We start from the raw sequence: 22,082 nt of genomic DNA, 5'->3' as shown, positions 1-22,082 counted from the left end.
GAATGTGGAAGCAGCCCAAGTGTCTGTTGATGGACCAATGGATAAGCGAGATGTACTGTGCATGTGTGTGTGTGTGTGTGTGTGTGTGTGTGTGTGTGATTATTATTCTGCCTTAAAGAAGGAAGGAAATTTTGACACAGGCTACAACATGGATGAAGCCCAGACATTATGCTAAGTGAAAATAAGCCAGTCACAAAAAGACAAATTACTATACGATTTCACTTACATGAGGTACTTCAAGTAGTCAAAATCGTAGAGACAGAAAGTAGAATGGTGGCTGCCAAGGGCTGGGGAAGTGGGAATGGGGAATTATGGTTTAATAGGTATAGAATTTCAGTTCTGCAAGATGAAAAGAGTTCTGGGGATGAATGGTGGCGATGGTTGCAGAACAGTATGAATATATTTAATGCCACTTAACTATACACTTAAAAATGGCTAGGATGGTAAATTTTATTTTACCACAATATTTTACCACAATAAAAAGAAAATTGGGAAAAAAGGGAAGTAGATTGTGTGGTTCCCAGGGGTTGGAGAAGGGGAAGTGTGGAGTGGCTGCTAGTGGACAAGTGGTTGCTTTTTGGGGTGGTGGAAAAGTTTTGGAGTTAGGTAAAGGTGATAGTTGAACGATTTGTGAATATACTAAAACCCTCTGTAGTGTACACTTAAAAACAGTGACATTAATGGTATGTGCATTGTATCTTCACTAAAAAGAAAACTAAAGCTCTGTTCTCATGTATTCAGGTAAAATTTACAGAGTGAAATGCATCTTTTTAAGTGTTGTTCTATGAGTTTTAACAAAGGTATACAGTCATGTAACCACCACCTTAACCAAGATACTGTTATTATGGATTCTCAAATTCCAGTTCTTCTCAAAAAACCCTGGCTTGACTTCACTGTTCTATTAATCTCCTTCCACTTCCCCAATCCTGGTGTATGTAACTAGACACTATCTCCTCTTCATTCTCTTGTCTTAACCCCCTATAGGCTACTTTCTACCATCACCACTCCATGAAACTATTCCTTTTCCCAACATCATTAATTCTATCAATGACCCTGCCAATATCCCAGTGTACTACATTTGAGACTTTGCAGTGATCTTTGATTCTTCCCTCTCCTTTATATGCCTTATCTGTCACCAAAATCTTTTGAACTTTTCTTCACAGTGTCTGTTGTACCCTTCCTTTTTCACAGCTATTCTTATGTCAGATGTTCACCTCACACCTAGGTTACTCCAATAGCCTTTAAAGTTTATTTATTTTGAAAGAGAGCACATGCATGTGTGCACATATGCATGTGTGAGCAGGAGAGGGGTAGACAGAGAGGGAGAGAGAATCCCAAGCAGACTCCTTGTTGTCAGCGCAGAGCCTGACACAGGGCTCAATCTCACGAACTGTGAGATCATGACTTGAACCGAAATCAAGAGTCAGACACTCAACCGCCTGGTGTCACTCAACTGCCACTCAACTGGTGTCCCTCCAATAAAGAGCCTTTAATACTTCCTGTACCCTGTTTCCAGATTTGTCAGCTGACCTGATTCATGTAAAGGATCTTATAAACCACAAAGCAGTACACAGTTATAACAAACTATATTCTTTAGAATTGTTTCAAGTCACTCCCCTATTCAAGAATACACAATGAAGTGTCACCATCTGAGGTGTGAACTACTCTATCCAACATCCCTCTAAGACAGAAGTTCTCAAACTTTCTTGGTTCATGGCACCCTGAAGTCTCAAGTTTTTCATGGCACTTTTGGGTCAAAAGTGGTATGTACCAGTTCTAGTTATTAAACAGTTAGGTCCAAACAATTCAGTTGGTATTTATGTTCTAAATGTAGCATTTATGTGAGAAATCAATGCATATGAATTGAAAATAAATTATTTCATCTTAAAATAGTCACAATACTTACTAACGGGAAGTGTGTGCATGCCTGTTGGGTACTGAACCCCTACTCGAACTTTGGAATGAAAGTGGACACAGTTTCCCTCACTTCTTATTCAACACTGACTTTCATGTATTACTTTTTATCACAGCAACCACCAAAAACCCAGATTCACAAAGATATGGTGCACTCAAAAGGAATGCAACAGATTTTGGTACCTGGAAATGGGGTACTGCTGTGACAAATACCCATAAATGCGGAAGCAGCTTTAGAGTTGAGCAGTGGGCAGAGGCTGAACGAATTTAAGGAGAATGACACAAACTGCCGAGATTGTAATCTAGGTTCTAGATTGAACAGACTGTGGGTAGAAATACGGATACTAAACAGCTCTGTGGTGAAGGCTCAGATGGAAGTGAGGAGTGTGATAGAGAAAACACAAATGTCCTCAGAGACTATCTGAATCACTGTGAACAGATGGCTAGGAGAATTAGGGATGTTAATGGTGCTGCTGGTGAAGGCTCAGAAGGAAATGAAGAACATGCTGATGGAAAATGTGAGGGAAGGTGGTCCTTGTTACACAGTGGCAGTAAGCTTAGCAGAATTGGGTCCTACAGTTCTGTGGAAAAGCAGAACTTGTAAATGATGTAACTAAACATTTAGCTGAGGAGATTTCCAAGTAAAGTGGTGAAAGCGTGGCTGGGTATCTTCCTGCTGCTGACATAAAATGTGGGAGGAAACACACAGATCAGGAAAGAACTATTTGTCAAAAAGGAACCAGGGCTTAAATGATTTTGGACATCCTCAGCCTATGCAGATTGCAAAAGATGCTAAAATGAAGACATTCACTGTCAGGAAAGCATGCATGCTCTGGAGAAAAAGTCAAGGCTGTAGCTACAAAACCTTTTGCTAACATCTCAGATCAAAAGGTCAGAGCATTCAGTCACACAAAAAGCTCTTTCAAAAGATTAAACATGTGACTCAGATCACCACAGCCATCTCAGCAGAAGCCAAGAATAGAAATAGGATTATCTAGGAAAGACCTGTCAAGAGCTTCTTGTCTGACCAAATGAATATCCATGACATACATGTGGAGACCCACAAGGTTCTTGAGAATGGGGTGCTAGCACAAAAACTGCCAGACTGGACTGAAGGGATGGAGAGAGTATGAAATTGAAAGAAGGCTGGTGGACCTCCAAAACTCTAAGGCCAGGAAACAAGCTGATACAACAACTCAGATGCAAATACATGCTACCTTTCCTGAGAAAGGTAAGATGACTCTGAGGGTGCAGCCATGAGCCCACAGGGCAGGGCCTTCAGTTTATAGGAGGAAGCCACAAGCCCCAGAAGATTCTTCCCAGGTCTTGAAATTTAATGGAATTCGTTGGACTGGATTTTGAAATTGCTTGAGACCTGTGACTCCATTTTCCTTCAATTTTCTTTTCCGTCTGAAGTGGAATATCTATAACTGGTATCCTATGCTTGTCTTGCCATTATATCTTGAGAGCAAAATACAAAAAAAGGGACACAACTGCAGATGGAGTGGAATTTTATGCCAGGATGCATCAGACCCACACCTGATTCAGATGATGAGATTTGGGGATTCTGAGCTACTGATGGTTAGATGAGAGTTTAGACTTAAAGTTGTTGTAATAGTTGAGAGTTTGGGGGATGTTGGGATGGGATAAATGTATTTTGCATGTGAGATGTAAGTGGATCTCCGAAGGCCAGGAGGCAGGCTGTGGTAGGCGGAAAATGGTCCTCAGTCCTCTCCAAAGAGGTCACGTCCTGATGACTGATCCCTGAAACCTGTGACAATATCAGGATTCCATGGCAAGGGGGAATTAAGGTTGCAGATGGAGTTAAGGTTACTTACCAGCTGACCTTAAGAGAGGGAGATTATCCTGAATTATCCAATTGTAATCACAAGGGTCCTTTAAAGTAGAAGAGTGAGGGCAGAAGAGGCAGAATCGGAGTTGATGCCGCAATGACAGAAGCAAGGTCACTGGAGGCATGTGATTCAAGAAGGACTCAACCCACCACTGATGGTTCTGAAGATGGAGGAAGAGGGCCACGGGCCAAGGAATGCCAGCAGCCTCTAGAAGTTGCAAACGGCAAGGAAGTGGATCCCCCCTGGAGCCCCCAGAAAGGAGTGTGGCCCTACTAATACCTTAATTTTAGCCTAGTGAGAGATCTGTGCTGGGCTTCTAACCTACAGAACTCGAAGAGAACAATTTAGTGTTGTCTTCAGCCACTAAGTTTGCAGTAATTTGTTCCAACAGGAGTAGAAAACTATTTCTATTATTTATAGGCAGAAGTCAAGCATCACTGTATTTCCCTCAAAAATCTAAAATATCCTGTGGCTCCCCCGTGAGTTCATTATGTGCAGCTGGGCACATAGTTTGGGAACTGTGGCTCCAGGACAGGGATTGGCAAACTACAGCCTGGGGGCTAAATTCAGGCCACTGCCTGCTTTTTGTGTGTGTGTGTGTGTGTGTGTGTGTGTGTGTATATATATATTAATTACTGGACACAGACACAGACATGCTTGTTCCTTTACTTATTGACTGGCTACTTTCATACTACAGCAGAACTGAGTAGTTGTGACAGAGACCATATGGCCCACAAAATCTAAAACATTTCCTTTCCGGCCCTTCACAGGATAAGTCTGTCTGTCAACTCCTGCTCTAGGATATGGACCTACTCTATCCGTTTGACTCTATTTCCCTTCACTCTAGTTATATCTCTTATCCCCATGGCCTATATTGTCACCATTCTGAGTTCTCACTGCTTTATATCATGCTATAATTACGTCCTGGAATTCCCTTCCCCCTGTTTCTAAATCCCATATTCTGTAAGACAAATCTCAAGCCCTATCTGTCTTATCAGGGCATTTTCCCTATACCATATCACTTGGTTTTGATTGATCACACATTTTATTGCTCTCCAAATTGTTTCACATCTGTGACAATTCATTATTACAAACAGACTGTAAGGTCCTCAAAGACAGCAACCATGTCTTGAATTTCTCTGGAAAATTCCATAAAGCCCAGTCATGGTGCCATGCACCAGTGAGGTGCTCAGTGGGTATGTGTTCATTATATTTCTTCAGCTGAAACTCACTCTAAAAATGTTGTAAGTTTGAGCCCTGATAGGTGCAGCTGAAATCTGATATCCACAACTATTAAGAGTGATATTGCAGATGATTTATTTGTAGACATTCCAGCAGTATGATGGCTGGTATCTCTTTTAGCATTTGCAGTTTTGATTATCTACAATACTCGTAGGATGGGTTTCTGATAGCAAACAGCTTTCTCTAATCCTCTTCTCAAAGTCCCCTATTTTTTTTTAACTAAACACCTTTTCACTTTATATAAAATGGCGTAAAAAAGGAAAATGATGCCAGAACTGGGATAAGAGTAGTGCAAATTTATTATCCTCAAAAGACTCTGTATGTAGGACAGTACATACAGTTTCCTGTTTTTAATGTGTAGCAGATATGAAGCCACTTAAGGCAGAAATCCTAGATGTTTAACTAAATAAACCTACTGTCTGTGGAATCTCTCTATTTGAATCCCCCGCAATCACCTCAAACACATCATGCTGAAAGATCACAAGCCAAGGTCTAATACCTCTAAAATTTAAAAAGGAGATGGGGAGGCAGTGACAAAGATGATATAAGAAAGACATTAAGTAGTTTTTAATATCTAATATTTGAATTTCACAAATCTTAACTACCTGGCTAATCACCAGAAATTCACTGTTCCTTTCACTCAAAAAAACCACCAAATAAACAAAAAACAAAAGCAGAAAAACTTGGCTCACAGACAGTGTCAAACTGATGTCACTTCTAAGCTTTCACTCTTAGGAGTCAAGTCTTAGTTAAAGATCTCCATTATAAAAGGAGGATCTCACATTTATAAAAGGCCATTTTCCTTAAATTGGGGACAGGTAGTTACCATACCCACTGAGCAGCCCTAGTGATCAAGAACCAATTTCCCTGAAATTAAATTGGGGCTGCCATCCAAACAGCTGTCTCTTTTTGAAGCACTAAACCTAAAATTCCCATGGTTGCTGATAAATTAAAGTGTAACACTTAACTAATTCTATTACATTTTGTGTGTACAAACGAAAAAAGATTTGGGGAAATACTTTTCCCCCACTCTAAAATCTGCTACTGAGGCTTCAAGGAAAATGGCACCAAATGTCCTGATGTCTTCTTCCTCCATACTCCCAGGACACCCCTTGCCCTTTCATGACTTTGCATATACTTCCCTCTGCTTAGAACGTCCCTTCCCTATTTGTCCACCTAGCAAACTCCAATTTCTCCTTCAGGTTTAAGCTCAGGTATAATCTGCTTTGTGAAGCCTTGCTTGACTCCTTTAGGCATATTTAAAGGCTCTTCCCATTTTGCATGCATCTCCCACTGAAGCAATTATTTTATAGGTATTTATGTTTCTTATCTGCACATATCTCATCCCATTTGTTCATAGGCATCAAGGATTCTTACCTTTCATTCCTATGTTCTAGTATCTGGCACCTAGGAAATATCTCATATTTGGTGAAGGAAAGAATGAACAATCCATCCCTCCCCAAAAGTTTTACAATAAACTATTAAATCCTGGCTTTATCAACTCCTTTTTTGTCTCCTAACAATATCCTTGCTGCTTCAGCCCCAATGTCAAATTCCTTTTCGATTCATTTTTAGTCTTACCTATGAAATCTAGATGCTTCCATGAAAACACACATGTCCTTCCTGCTGTTTTCCTCTCAATCTGTTCATTGGCTTCAAGAAAATCTTTTGGGGGCACCTGGGTGGCCCAGTTGCTTAGGCATCCAACTCTTGATTTCGGCTCAGGTCACGATCTCACGGTCATGAGATGGAGCCCTGCATGGGGCTCTGCACTGACAGGGTGGAGCCTGCTTGGTATTCTCTCTCTGCCCCTCCCCTGCGCACTCTCTCTCACTCTCTCTCAAAATAAACAAACAAACAAATATTTTATCTCTAATCTTGGGAAAGTGACTGGAAAGAATTCTCAAGTTAATTTATCTGCCTGGTTTTCAGAGATGATTTTAGAGGTTTCAGAGAATAGAATCATACCTGAATAAACTATCAGAAACACCTCAGGTCGGGAGTGACTCACCGGTACTCCTTGGTGTACTCAAAGTCCTGTTTGTTGTAGGAAGGTTTTAAGAAATTGCACTCAATGACTCCAATCACTCCCACACCTTCTCCATGAGTTGGCTTAGAAGAAAAATATTAATTTCAACATTTACATTATTGTTGACTGTATGAGGCATTTCCTTTTGATTTTAAACAGCAAGAGAAAGATTACATAACATTCAAAGACAAGGAAAGTACATCATCCAGAGAAATACTCAAAATGAACTTCAACAGACTGCAAAAAATTAAATCGAATTGGAACCTCTGATAAATTCTAAGGCAGAGATTTTCACATGATCCATAGATTCTCTGGGATTTTCCAGGAATTAATGGCCATCTCTGCTTCACCCACATTACTTCCATTTCCATCTGTTTTGTATTATGGGATTGCCATAGGATTTCCTTTGAACAAAGAATGACAATGCTACAAAAAATCAAGGCTATATACTATTGCTCTAGAGAATGGAAATGAAACTTCATCTGAAAAAATGATTTTAAGGAGGCTATGTAAATACCACACTCTAGTCATATAAATAATTTATACATTAGGTAGGCTACCAAACAATTACTAAAGGGAGTCAGACTTGCAATGGTTATTAACTACAAGCTGATACAAGAGATTTTTGGATTTAAAAAGTCAAGGTGTAATTAGACTGGCATATAAATATGAGTTGTACATATAAAGATGATATAATAATAAAAAGCACCTTAGCTGTAAACTAGCTACCCTGGATCTTACAGAACTTTGTCCTACTGCAGAATACAAAGTGGCTTCTCATTCTTTGTGGTTTAATAATCCTATCTGTACAATAGGAACAAATAGGATACTTATGGATATTACTACTTTAAATTGCCATTAAAACATTAAAGACAATGGTAATATTTGTATAGTTCAGTTCATAAAGTATTTTCACATGCTTTATCCCATTTATGTCTCTCAAGCCTTTAAGCTGTGGAGCAGGCAGAGCAGGTAAAATTATTTATTGTTGTTTCTATTTTACAGGGAAGGAAAATGAGCCTCAGAGAAATTAAACAATTTAGTGAAGCTTTTACAGCTATACAGCTTTTAAGTGGAAAAGCCACAACTCAAATCCTGGTCCTCAAACACTAAATTTTATGCACCTTCTACTAGGCCTTGTTGTCTCCCCTTAAAGCTACCTTAAAGCATTAATAAGCTGATACACATGCCAAAGTCACTGGTGTTCTAATTCTCTCTTCTCAACAGCTACCTAGAAAATGCATTCAGTAAAGTTCCTGGATTGATTAACATCTGTGAAGAATGAGAAGTAGAAGGGGCTTTTTAACACAAGATGGCTCACCAGCTCACTGGTAACAGAGTTCCAGGATCAGATTTAACAGCCATTGTAAGGTGGGAGTAAAAGCCTATAGTGAGTCTATGCCCTTTGCAAATTTTAAATCCTTGTTCTCCTTGTTTTAGACTTCTATGACAAAGAAACATTAACCACTTACCTTCACCTGGCATCCCACCTTCTCAAAAGACTTTATGAGGCGGTTGTTATGATACATCATTACTCCAAACTGGTTATCACTCTTGCAAGAGAACCCAAAAGTTATTTTCACCTGCTTATTCTGAGAGGAAAATCATTAAGGAGACAAACACCAGGGGATTTGGCAGACAACTTTTTGCACTGTGTTACAGCAAAAAAACAAACAAACAAACAAACAAAAAAAAATCAAATACCATTGGATGTAAATTGGTATAACTTTCCAGAGGACATTTAAAAAAAAATCTGTACCAACAGCTTTAAAAATACTCTTAATCTTTGACCAAGTCATTCTCTTTCCAGAAATTTATCCTAGAGAGACAGTCAGGAAAGCCCATAAAGGTTATGAGATTTATCAACTAGTTATGTCAGAAAAACATAAATAATTTAAATGTTTGACACTAAGGAAAAAACTAAATAAATGTTGGTATAGTCACATGGTCTATTATGCACCTCTGAAAATTATGTCCTTGAAAAATATTTGGTAACATTAGGAAATGTTAGAATATAATAATAAGCATTATCTAAAAATATGTATATATAAATATATGCATAGAAAAGAGAGTAAGAAAATACACCAAAATACCATCAGTGGTTTAAAAATTCATAAATAATCACAAAACATGTCTTAACCCTTGCTAGTTGCTCAGTTGGCTGCTAGGTAAGATAAGAGTTGTAGCTAGTACAACACAAATCCACACAACCATAGTTGATGCTTGAACAACACATGTTTGAAACTGCACCGGTCCACTTACGCATGGATTTTTTTCAATAAATATATTGGAAATATTTTTGGAGGTTTGTGATGATTTTTAAAAACTCAGACAAAAATGAGCTGTGTAGCTCAGAAGTACCAAGACACAAAAAAGAAAAAGTTAGGTACTACTGTAAGAATGCAATATATAGTATCATACAAAATATGTAAACTGTGTATGTTATCGGTAAGGCCTCCCATCAACAGAAGGCTACTGGTGATTAGGTTTTGGGGGAGTCAAAAGTTATACTCAGACTTTCAACTGTGAAGGGGGTAAGTGTCCCTAACCCCCACACTGTTTAAGAGTCAACTGTATAAGCAATAAAGTAAGTCCTGCTAATCACACAAAACACAATGAAAGCAAAAGCATGAAGAACAAAATCACTTTTAAAGGTAAAGGGCAACCAATAGTCCTGTTGTAACATATTTCATGGGAAGAAGTGAACAAGCTTGGATAGATGAAATAAAGTGGACTAAATATGACACATAAAAAATGAACAATGATGTGTTTTTAGCAATTCTATTTGATTTAAAAAACGAAGATAAGAGAATGAGAAAGACAAAGGGGAGACAGAGAAACTGAAATTTTCCTAAAAACAAATACTGAGAAATCTTCATGTCAAAATGAGTTAACTTAAAATTTACTTTTGTTACCAATTCAAATAATGATCTCTAGGGGTGCCTGGGTGGCTCAGTTGGTTAAGTGTCCAACTTGGTTTTGGCTCAGGTCATGATCTCACAGTTCATGAGTTGGAGCCCCATGCAAGACTGTGTTCTGTCATCTCAGAGCCTGGAGCCTGCTTCCAATTCTGTGTCTCCCTTTTTCTCTCTGCCCCTCTCCCACTCCCACTCTGCCTCTCCCCCTCTCTCTCAAAAATAAATATGAAAAAAACTAAGTAAGTATTTCTTATGAAAAAAGAGATTTCCAGAATCTCCAAAATCTCAGGATGCTATATGATTTTAATAATTCCCAGGTGGTCTCTGATAAAACTGGTACATAGATTGGCATTTAAGAAATACCTTCTAAAAATAAAAAAGATCACCTTCTTAAAGAATATACCATAAAAGGATTAGTATTATAACACACATTTTTTTAATTAGAAAAGGAAAGGCTTTTGTTCTTCTACGCCAACTTGGGAATCTAATCCTGAAATGAAGAGGTCAACTTCATGCAGCTGTAAGGATACTGTGAAGGTAGGTTTATACAAATCATATCCTACATTGGCCAGGCTCTTGGCAATCATCTGGGTAGTCACCTTCTTTTGACGCAGAAAAATTTTCATTCGTGGCTTCATATACAGAATACCACAAAATGCCTATGGAACAGTGAAGGGAAAATTATTATGACATTGCCAATTCTACTGACACCCTCATAAAACACTGCTAGTGACTGAGGTCTATTCTGGGTAAAGAGTTGGCTTAGTTTCTATACCTTGTTTATGTCAACCACCACACTAAAGTGCTATTGACTCTATTAGCTAAATTCAGTGGAGACAGGGATAAAGGAATCCTAGCACAGGGCTAAGAGATAGTCATCTTAACTAAAGTGAGGGCTTGTTCTATAATGTTTTCATGTTACAAGAAATCTTACCTCTCATTGTTGAAGAAAAACCACCCTCACTCACCCGTAAAGAATACTCTGTTTCTGGCAGCTCACAGGTAACACCACCAGTCTCTTTTTCGTCTGTGCCAAAGTCTGATACCAGGATATCATACTGATCTGTATCAAAGTCCAACTCAGACTTTCCATCTTTATTTCTGGGTAAAAGAGACAAGTACCAATCTAACAAATACTGGCTCCAAAGGACAAAAATGCACTAGGAACCCAAGAGAAAAGAAACAATATGAGCCAAAACTCAGATACCTATTTCTTTCCCTGGCTACCAGTGTAAAGTAACTACAAATTACTTGGTTTGAAGATCACACAATTTTGAGACGTATTCCCAGTTTAAACAAATTCACTATATTTCATAGAAGTGGTGATGCCAAGTACAGAAGAAAAGAAAAAAAAAGGGAAGGTGGGAAGGTCTGTGATCTGATAAATCAACTGGATGTCAGCTACCCTCACGGTGGGATCTTAAAATAGATCACAACTTTCTGGGTATTGCTGGGTAGGTCATTCAACAGCATCTTCCCCAACCGTGTTAATAGATGAATGAATCAAAACCCGCTTCTTCTAATTTCAGCAATAGTATAAGGAATAATGAAATACCAAGATTTCCCAGATCTAATCCTATTTCTTAGAGGGGGAAAAAGGTTGCTATAGCAACAGCATGTATCTGCTAGTCCTCTAGAATATCATTTATGGAATTATCACTTAAATATAACAGTATTCATATTCCTTTCATAAAGATCTTTCTTCTTCTCATAATCCTTTTTGGGCTACTTAACTTTGATCCATTCCAAGACCCTGGACTATACCACTAATAACTGCCAGGGTAAAAAGGCAAGACCCATCTTTGTTCCTGGAAAAAACTAAAAACATATGATGGGTTATAGAGAAAACATCTTTATCAGAACAATAGTTCCCAAAGTTTGTTCAGTGGAACAGTAGTTCCCCCAAATACTCTTAAATAAGAAATAAAGTAGTAAGGGTTATATGACTGAATAAAATTGAGGAACAATTCCTGGTTCTCAGAGCCACCTCAGGCTCTAGTGATACCTCCCCCTCATACTTCAGGCTCCACAAGCTCAGAGCCGATGTGCTGAAACTGTAGCTCCTTCTTCAGGGCTGTACCAGAGCCATTATGGTATGTACTAAAGCCCACCTCACTGTAATAGTATATTCTGGATTTTCCAAGGATATTCCTGATCCTTGCTACCTCACCCCACTATAACACATACTCTGAGGAAGTTCCCTGTCCTCCCTGCCTCTCACCATTCATGGAAAAGAGGTCTGGGGGCGCCTGGGTGGCTCAGTCGGTTAAGTGTCCCACTTCGGCTCAGGTCATGATCTCATAGTTTGGGAGTTCATGCCCCACGTCGGGCTCTGTGCTGAATGGCTCAGAGCCTGGAGCCTGCTTCAGATTCTGTCTCTCCCTCTTTCTCTACCTCTCCCCCACTCACCCCCTGTCTCTCTCTCAAAAATAAACATTAGAAAATTAAAAAAAAAAAAAAAGGAAGAGGTCTGGAGAAACTTTTTTTTTTAATTGGGAAATACCACATACTATATTGCTCTCTTAAACATTTTCAATGCAGACTGAAATAACATTAGCATATTAAAGCCTCTGAGAAGTCGATCAATAAAGCAACATGGTAAACTTTGTGTAAGCCAGTTTTCCCCACAGTTACTTGACCATAGAATCTTTTATTCACATAACACCTAATACCATATAACTGAGAAACAATGTACAAAGAAACAAGTCTCCTTAATATGTTTAAATCATTAAAACACCTCAGGAAAATGATCCTTTATTATATAAATGTCATTACTAAAAGTTTTTCCAGGGGCGCCTGGGTGGCGCAGTCGGTTGAGCATCCGACTTCAGCCAGGTCACGATCTCGCGGTCCGTGAGTTCGAGCCCCGCGTCAGGCTCTGGGCTGATGGCTCAGAGCCTGGAGCCTGTTTCCGATTCTGTGTCTCCCTCTCTCTCTGCCCCTCCCCCGTTCATGCTCTGTCTCTCTCTGTCCCAAAAATAAATAAATGTTGAAAAATAAAAAATAAATAAATAAAAAAAAAAAGTTTTTCCAGTAGGATGCAGAAGATCTAAATTACCAATCTTTTTTCTTTTTAATTGAAAGCAGTCTATATAAACCATGATAGTTTTTATATGGTTTTACCCAGCTAAGAAATGAGGCAAAAGACTTGACCTAAGGAGAAAAATAAGAATGAATACATCTGATAGCCTGTTCTATTAGATACCAGTATCATATCCATTTTATGTAAAAGGCTTCTAGATTTTTGTGGACACTTAAATGTATTACTTGACATGACCAGATTAAACAGATGGTGATGTATCCTAGAGCATTTCTAGATGGTTTTATTAGCTCTGAACACATGACCTAAAGCTAAATTGACATTATAGGTCCAATTTACCTGCTTCAAAGATTTTCATACTTCTAATCCAGCTACTCTGAAAGCACAAATAAGAGGTCATCATTTTTAAAGATCATGTTGTGCTTTTCTAACTTTTCTTTCTCATAGTTAATTTCAATTGTCAAATATGTAAAGTAACTATCATTCTCCTATCTCAAAACAATGCCCATGAATATAAAATAATTATAGTGGATCCTCCAGATCTTGGAATAATGCTGAACTGTCTTGATTATTTGTGGCAATAGCCTCAGGATATGCAGGTCTTCACTTTACCAAGCTCCATATTTTACCAGTAAAAACCACTATTACAAACGTCCAAGGAAGTAAATGCAAAATATGCAATGACATGCAAATATGTCAAAATTTATCTACTCTGCTTCTCTAAAAAAGACTTCTTAAAACGTGCTTCATCATACTACCTGTGCTTATTTGAATCTATCACCCTAGAAATACTATACCTGCGGATGTTCCAAATGAGAACACGAGTGCCTTTTTTGCCTGGGATGGCATCAAACTGGGACAGCAGGTCATTTTCACTGTTGAAAATGGAATAGTTCAAGATGGCTTCTAGGCTAGGCAAGGAATCCTCGGTGATAATCATTTTTTGTAAAACCAAATATAGTCAAAGAAAAATTAGTATCTTAAAAATATCTTTTTTTTTAAATTGGGAAATACCACATACTCTATTAGCTCTGTCAAACATTTTCAATGCAGATTGAAATAACATTAGCATATTAAAGCCTCTTTATAATAGAAATGTCATTAGAAGTTATCAATTCGGAAGATCTGCCTTTGGGGTTGCATGTTTAGACAAAACATGAACATACAGAGGGAAAGCATGAAAAGCACAGGCATTACTGCTACAGAAGGAAGGAAAGGGGGAACGTGGAGAAAGGTTGTATAGACAAACACCCAATCAGTTACCCCTGCAGACTGCACCTTCAAAGGTACAACGTAAACAAAGACTAAGAAACATGAAAGGCTGAATTTTTAGACTCTCTGGGAATAAGAAGTTCAAACTTTACTGCTATACTGCTTGGATCAAAACAACCTGTTGTCTAATAAAAAGAAAAAAAACCAGCTTATCTAGATGTAGGGAAATGAGCCATTCTGCAATCAGATAAGCTAATAGTTTCTAGGAGTATGATGCAAATATAACTACCCTTAGGGGAAACAGAGAAGGCCCTGGGAACTTTACCAAGAGAGTGGTGAGGTGGGGGTGGGGGTGAAAGATTATTTAAATCAAATCTCAAAACAATGGACATTTTAATACAATAAAAACATTTCTAACATTCTATCAACAGTACAATTATTTTAAAAGTACTTAATAGGGTGAAATTCCAGTTAAATTTAAGATACTTGAATATCTCTTTAAATATGAAAACTCTTGTGGGTGCCTGGGTGGCTCAGTCAGTTGAGCCTCCAAGCTTCCTACTCTCCTACTATTGATTTCAGCTTGGGTCATGATCTCATGGTTCCTCCGGCCAGGATGACAGTGCAGAGCCTGCTTGGGATTCTCTCTCTGCCCCTCCCGCACGCATGTGTGTATGAGTGCGCACGCACGCTCTCTAAATAAATAAATAAATAAATAAATAACCATTAAAAAAAGAAATATGAAAACTTTTGATAGCTGGATTTGAGCTGAAGAAAAGAGGTTTCTATCATTAACGGTCAGATCAGACTCGTTTTTAACCGACATTCTCCATTTCCAGAAAGGATATTGTTTTGATTGAATGGAACAATTGGTACAATAACTGCCTGTGCCTGGACACATTCCAGATAGGTCTGTGATAGGAGTCCAACAGTGAGAGTACCCCCATTCTTGGTGAAGACAAGAGCGTCCTTTCCTAGTCGCATGGAGCCTGACTTGAAACCATTACCAAAGACCCCGATGGGACACTGGCTCTTCTTTATTACTTTATCTGTAAAGCCAAAGCTGTAATTACACAAGAAAACAGAAATCAGAAAAAAAAAGAATTCAGAAAAGTAAAAAAACATCCTAAGATAGGTAACAGAATGGCTTGCAAATTCAAAATACTTAGAAAAGTTCACTCCTGCTTTCTTCCTTTTGGTACTTGTGGGCAAAACTATTAAGTGGAAAACCTAGGAAATTACTGTGAGGTAATAGCACTGATTCTCCTGTGTGGTTTGTGGGTACACAGACACCTCCACCACAGTGGAGTCACACTTTACAAATGTAAAGGTAACAGAGAGAACTGGAGAAGGCCATGGGCAGCTGCCTTTCTTGCCTAGACAAAGTGGTTCTGATTGCGAATAGTAAAGTTAGGGTAAGGTGGAAAGGGGGTTATCTCAGAGTACCCCCTAGAGAGGGTAACAAAAGTAACAGATGGTGGCACTGGTCAGAAGTACTAGACTAGGCATCCCCTAACCTGGTTATATCACCCGCTAGAGATCTGTAAGTCAGAGGTTACATATCTTAACAGTTTCAACTCTCCACCAAAAGGATAACTCTTCCAATTCTTACCCTCTGCTCCATCTGCTGGGACAGGTCACTGGAATGTGGCCAAGGGATAAAAATAGGTAGTTCTGCCGCTGAATATCAGCAAACAGCTGCAGTGTAAAGTCTCTCTTGTTTTATTAAGGGCCTTTCACTGAGTCACCTCAACAATCTCTGAAGCCAGATTCTTTCCCCTTCTTATATTCTCCACTCAAAATACATGACAAAGTAACAGAAACAAAAAATTATTGAAGACATGAAACCTAGAAAATCTGACTATTGGCTTCTTCATATGCCTTCTCTCACCACAAATAAAACTAATTTTAAGGATTGCTCCTCTCCAGATACAATGTTGTACGCTACCATTCATTCAGCAAATATTTACTGAGTACCTACTACTATGTGCTGGGCATTGTACTGAGCACTGGAGACACAACTGTTAATTAAAAAGAAAGACATGACTCTTGCCTTCATGGTTTGCATTGTAAGGAAGGATTTCATATATTACAGATTAGATGTTTCTCCAACATCAATGGACACTCTATCTGCCATGGGTGAGCAGGCTGGCCTTGGCTCTTACTCTTTTGAGCAGGGTTGAGGTACCTAGTTTCCACTTCCTGAAGGCTGCGGTTTGTGCTTACTCCTTAAGAAAGGGGACTACCTTTTAATTTTCTCTTTCAAAGTGTTAAACAATAATACTAACACGTCCTCCTAGCTTCATAAGAGGTTTGTATATCCTACAAATAAATCTAACCACAGAAAAAGGTAACTTCTAGGGCAGCAGTTCCTTTGAAGACACCAAAAGATCATTGAGTTTCTGTAGTCACGGGCCTTAGTATGCCAGGAAATAAAACGTATAGAAGCTGGTAAAATTCAGGCATTCCTAATCCTCTTGTCTAAGAATGGCCTAGAAAAGATGGCGTCATCAGGAGGATTAAATTACACATTATCTGTGCAATGTATTTTAAGTTATAAAGTAGGGTTCAAACCTTAACTTTAACTCTAGAAGTCTTTCTAAGAACCGTCCCGTGCTATCCTCTACCTCAACTTCAGATCGAATGTTGTACCTAAAATTCAGGGCTCTGCATAAACAGTAATCTTACCTACCACATGGAGTGAATCTATATGGTATTCTGGACTTAAACCTCTAATGGACTTAACCTCTATCTGGACTTAAATATCTAATGCCACAAAAGCTTCAAATTGGTGGTTAAGAGAAAGTGGTGAAAACAGAGACTATATTAATCCCCTTAATTTCCTAGCCATTCCTGCATCTTCTGCCATCTATCATCTCTTTTTCCCTTTGTAAAGTATAAATCCTCCTCATGTTACTTAGTTTGGAGAGACCAAATGACTACATAAGGTGAGAAGATAAGTAATAGCCCAAGGCCAGAACCAGACATGGAAAAGGATAAGAAAAATGAGAAACTCAGGATTTTGTTGTTGCTGTTGCTGTTTTGTTCCACTTAACCCATCCTATGTGTTCCATTATTCTATTTATATTCCCATGTTAGGTATTCTATTTAACTGAAAATTGCAGAATGACTGCCAGATACCAATCAAATAACTACCGAGTAGAAAAGCCCTCACAACGAAGAACAGAACTGTAGGGCTGAATTTTATATCGTTTGGTGTAGCACACTGATTTTCCAGATATCTCTTGGCTTAGGTGGCTTCCTTAAGTAAGTCCTGTTCTACCCTTTCGTGTGAGAGACAGCAGTGTTTACACACCAAGGGGGCTTGGATACCAGCTTTTTGAGTGGAATCCAGGAAGACAGCAGCTTGCTTCCGAGTTCCTTAAAATGTCAAGACTCAAATGTCTGAAGAGAGAAATTCCAATTGAGACTCTGACCAATGAAACAAACCTCAGCAAATCCGTGGACATACAAAGTCAGGCACTGCTGTTTCCTAGACATACTGGTGATGTAAAATAGGTAAGAGAAAAGAATGGAAGGCTGCTAATAAGCACATTATTATTCTTTGGCTGTTGTTTTAGAACAGACCTGCTAGGAAATGCACTTCTGAGCAGAGGTAGCAAATACCTTTAATCCATGGATCTGTGGCTGTTTTTAATCCTTGACCTTTGAAAGAGGTTTTCTACCTTGCTGAAAAAGGTAGCTGAACATACAGACTAGCTGGTTCACACTATCCCCAGAAGCTAAAGAGAATTCACTGTGGACTTTAAAGGAATTTAATGATAGGCTGTTCCTTCTTAATTTGATTTTCACTGGAATTCTGTATTTATGGGAAAAACTGTTGCTGCAGTTACAGAACTATTTTATTAGACTGGAAACAGGAAGGGTGGCATGAAGAACTGAAAAATGTGAATAGGATTATTAAAAATGTTATACAGGTCAAATAGAATTTCAGTGGGCTTAATCATTTTTGTAAAATTACCTCTATGATTATGCAAAAGTAATATGTCCCTAACCAAATCCAGAAAAATGAACATTCTTGAATAATTTCCAAAGCTACCTCTAAAGTTCAATTATTTATAATCAAATTGTGGTAAGTGGAATCCATGGCTAGGAGTTAGGATTGGACTGCAAGAACTTTTAAATAAATGGGACCTTTGGGGCACCTGGGTGGCGCAGTCGGTTAAGCGTCCGACTTCAGCCAGGTCACGATCTCGCGGTCCGTGAGTTCGAGCCCCGCGTCAGGCTCTGGGCTGATGGCTCAGAGCCTGGAGCCTGTTTCCGATTCTGTGTCTCCCTCTCTCTCTGCCCCTCCCCCATTCATGCTCTGTCTCTCTCTGTCCCAAAAAAAATAAATAAATGTTGAAAAAAAAAAATAAATAAATAAATAAATAAATAAATAAATGGGACCTCCCAGCTCATTCAAGTTTGTTTTAAGATATAATCACAAATAAAATCTGGTACATATACTATGCATTAATCCAGGACTCATTAAAATCCCCTAAAATTAATTTTTTAAGTATGAAGAACAATTGCCCAGTTCAGATTAGTGGGAAACATATTTGGTGTGATAATGCCAAAAATGCTATTGCTAAGTAAGTTTCTGCCTGTTTTGCTGTTTTGTTCCTTGGGGAGGGAACAGTATTATGAATGGATGATACTCATCCTTCATATTTCAACTCAAATGCCATGTCTTCAGGATAGCCTTTTTTAATTCCCTAGACTAGATTAGATCACTCCATTATATATTCTCATAGAAGCTGTATTCTTCCTTCACAGCACTTACCACTAGGTGAGATAACCTATTTAGTTGTATCACTAGTCAATTCTTTTCTAGCGTTCTCACTAGACTGTCAGTCAGCCCCTTGAGAGCAAGGATCACATCTAGAGTCTGGTTCACCACTTTATCTCCAGTGACTTTCACATAGGTGCTCAGTAAAAATTGGTTGAATGAATCTGGAACAAAAATTGTTGCAATTACTTTGAAACCATCCTCTTCCCTTCTCTTGCCTTGTAACTATAAGCACCAACTTTCATAGATGTGGTTCCACAGACAAAATAGAAGGTGGTTAAGATTTGCTGGGTCCACTCTTTGACACCCATGTCACTAGGATAAAGTGTGGTGGGAAGGAGTTATTAAAAAAATATGTGGGGGCACTTGGGTGGCTCAGTCGGTTAAGTGTCCAACTTTGGCTCAGGTCACAACCTCTCAGTTTGTGAGTTTGAGCCCCGGGTGGAGCTCTGTGCTGACAGAGCCTGGAGCCTGTTTCAGATTCTTTGTCTCCCTCTCTCTCTACCCCTCTCCCACTCACGTTCTGTCTCTCTTTCTCTCTCAAAAATAAACAATTTTTTTTTAATTTTAAAAATGAAAAATTTAAAATAATTTAAAAAAAGAAAAAAACGTGATTTTATGAGACACCTGGGTGGCTTAGTCAGTTAAACATTTGACTATTGGTTTTGGCTCAGGTCATGATCTCATGGTTCATGGGTTTGAGCCCTGCATCAGGCTGCACAGCTGGCAGTGCGGAGCCTGCTTGGGATTCTCTTTCTCTTCTTCTCTCTCTGCCCCTCCCCCGCTCACACTGTTTCTGTATCTCTCAGAATAAATAAGCTTAAAAAAAGAAAATATGTGATTTTAGAAAAAAAGCAAATACATACATAATTAGAAATGTTTTGGTTCCAGCCCATCTAACACTGTATTTTTCTTAATATAAAATATTAACTTTAGGAGATAAAAGTAATGCTAAAAATTAAAAGAGTGGGCCAACTCCACACCTTCACCAACATACTGGCCACATCTTTATCTCACTTCTAGCTTTCCTTGAATATTCTTCTAATTATAAGGGTCTGAGACACAAGGTACACAGACTGCTGAGTGGTAAAACACAGCATATTAACTGGTTAGTGCCCAAATTTCATTTTTTTCGATGGATCAAAGGGATTTCCTATAAATAGGGTTACACAATTAGAATACCTTTAAAGAGAACTATAACCAAATGAACGTTTTCCATTTTTATAGTTCAGAACCCTTTCCCTCCCCCACAGAACCCCTTTTCCATTGTTACTTATGTTTCACACACTAGTTCAGGAAGCCACATGGAGAGTAATTAACCTCATCTGCTAAAAATGAAGAGAGAAGGAAGGAGTTGAGGAAACACTCATCTTTCACTAAGTGATATGTGAAGATAAGTACAAACTCATTCTCAGCTACAAACCTTTTAAGGTAATTAAATGAATGGAGAGTGGCAACAGAAATCTCTATCACTAGCTTTAGCAGTCAGAAAAGGAAATTCCCTAATTTTGCAATTCTACTACAAAACTTCCTGAAGGTTATGTGTACCAACGCCTTCTAGTTATCTTTCATGGGGCTTGATTATACCCAGGCACATTCATGGTTCGAATCCGCAAATCATCCCAACTCTAATACTTCTGATCTAAGAGTGAGTTCAGGTTAAAATAAGTTGGAGGAGGTCTCAGACCAGTGAAGGCCTTTTAGGTCTTTATTATTTGCTGTTCTCTGCCTGAACTCTCCTCCTTTACCCCCTGCTCCTTGACCTTGTTAAACTCTACTATTCTCCATAAACTGTAAGTTCTGTGACGGCAAGAATAGTGTCTACTTCATCACCAGTGCCCTGGCACATAACATATGCTCAATAAATATTTGTTGAATGAATAAAGGGAAACTAAAATACTTTAAAAAATTATTAAGCCTCAAATAGAGTTCATAAACTCAAGACAAGAGAAAAAGAATGAAGACATGTTTACCTGAGCATTCGGTGTAGTTTATGAGGTGTCATCCCACATCCATCATCAGTAAAGGTCAAACAAGATTTGTTCTTGACCTCCTCGACATCTATAAAGACCGTCCTGGCACATACATCTGGATCTACAGCATTATCTGCAAAAGGTAGAAATCTGTGATATTAGATCCCTTTTTCTAGTACTTCGTCAAATCTCTACATCAGTGCCCCAAGACAAAGAAACTATCCTTTATTCCCCTCATGTGGATGTTCCCAAAGGTGGGCAGGGAGCTTTAATGGTAGTGTGCTTACTAAGTTACAGGGAACGAGAGACATGGCTGCAGATGGGGTTATGAAGCTGATTTCTAGATTTCATATAATGATTGAGCTACAATCTGCCTTTCTCCTTTAACATTTCTGGGTCTGTGGGAAAAACAACTCCTATACACAAAGCATTTTGCTCCATTTCATCTTACTACTTCTTTCTTATCTTTTAGCCACTTTACTGCTCATGAACACGTATAGTAAAGGGTGGCTATGGAGAACAGCTGAGTGTGCAATGTATACAAATAGATGCACGCTCTACACAGTACAGTGCATTTGTGAATGTTTTATTTTCTACTTTTTGACATTACGTCCTCTGTTAAAGAATACAGATATTAACACCATCCCTGTTTACCACCTAAGGAGCACTAAAAGAGAAGTTCAAATTGAAACATTTAATTGCTGGGCTAGATTCCAGTGAGGGTAACAAGCGTGCTTAGAGAAGAGTGATTCTGCTTAAGCACTCTGTAATAGTCTTAAAGGTGAAGCTGACCAACCCTCATCAAATAGAGAACACAGAAGTTAAGCAGAAAAAAAATTATATGGAAAGTTTTGCGATTCCTCCCCAGTTAGGTCTTCATAATGGGCTAATCATTTAAGACTCAGGAGACAGCAGATATAGCCATATTCTAACATATGTACCCTGTCTAAAACTGCAGGGGGTATCAATGTCTAGAGGCCACTTCTTTCTATTTTTAAATTTTGTAGTTTATTTACTTAGAGAGAGAGCACCCACGCACAGGGGGAGAGGAAGAGAGGGAGGAAGAGAGGGAGGAAGAGAGGAAGAGAGGGAGGGAGGGAGGGAGAGAG

General features: G+C 38.7%; 1 protein-coding gene across 2 annotated transcripts in view; it reads right to left on the bottom strand.

Moving 5' to 3' along the window:
- MORC4 (MORC family CW-type zinc finger 4) overlaps positions 1–22,082 on the bottom strand; it is a 52,206-nt gene that overhangs the window by 24,595 nt on the left and 5,529 nt on the right. For both annotated transcript variants that reach the window (XM_040468503.1, XM_040468504.1), the window contains exons 3-9: positions 20,974–21,106; positions 15,057–15,271; positions 13,794–13,941; positions 10,925–11,057; positions 10,487–10,615; positions 8,511–8,630; positions 7,021–7,121 (exon numbers count right to left, since the gene is read on the bottom strand). In XM_040468503.1, the coding sequence (XP_040324437.1) occupies positions 7,021–7,121; positions 8,511–8,630; positions 10,487–10,615; positions 10,925–11,057; positions 13,794–13,941; positions 15,057–15,271; positions 20,974–21,106 (979 nt within the window). The remainder of the gene's footprint in view (positions 1–7,020; positions 7,122–8,510; positions 8,631–10,486; positions 10,616–10,924; positions 11,058–13,793; positions 13,942–15,056; positions 15,272–20,973; positions 21,107–22,082) is intronic.

This window comes from Herpailurus yagouaroundi, unplaced genomic scaffold, assembly GCF_014898765.1.
Source record: "Herpailurus yagouaroundi ecotype Mexico unplaced genomic scaffold, PumYag 67700, whole genome shotgun sequence".
Taxonomy (NCBI): Eukaryota; Metazoa; Chordata; class Mammalia; order Carnivora; family Felidae; genus Herpailurus; species Herpailurus yagouaroundi.
The sequence above is the reverse complement of the archived record's forward strand: the minus strand, read 5'-3'. Positions and strand labels throughout refer to the sequence as shown.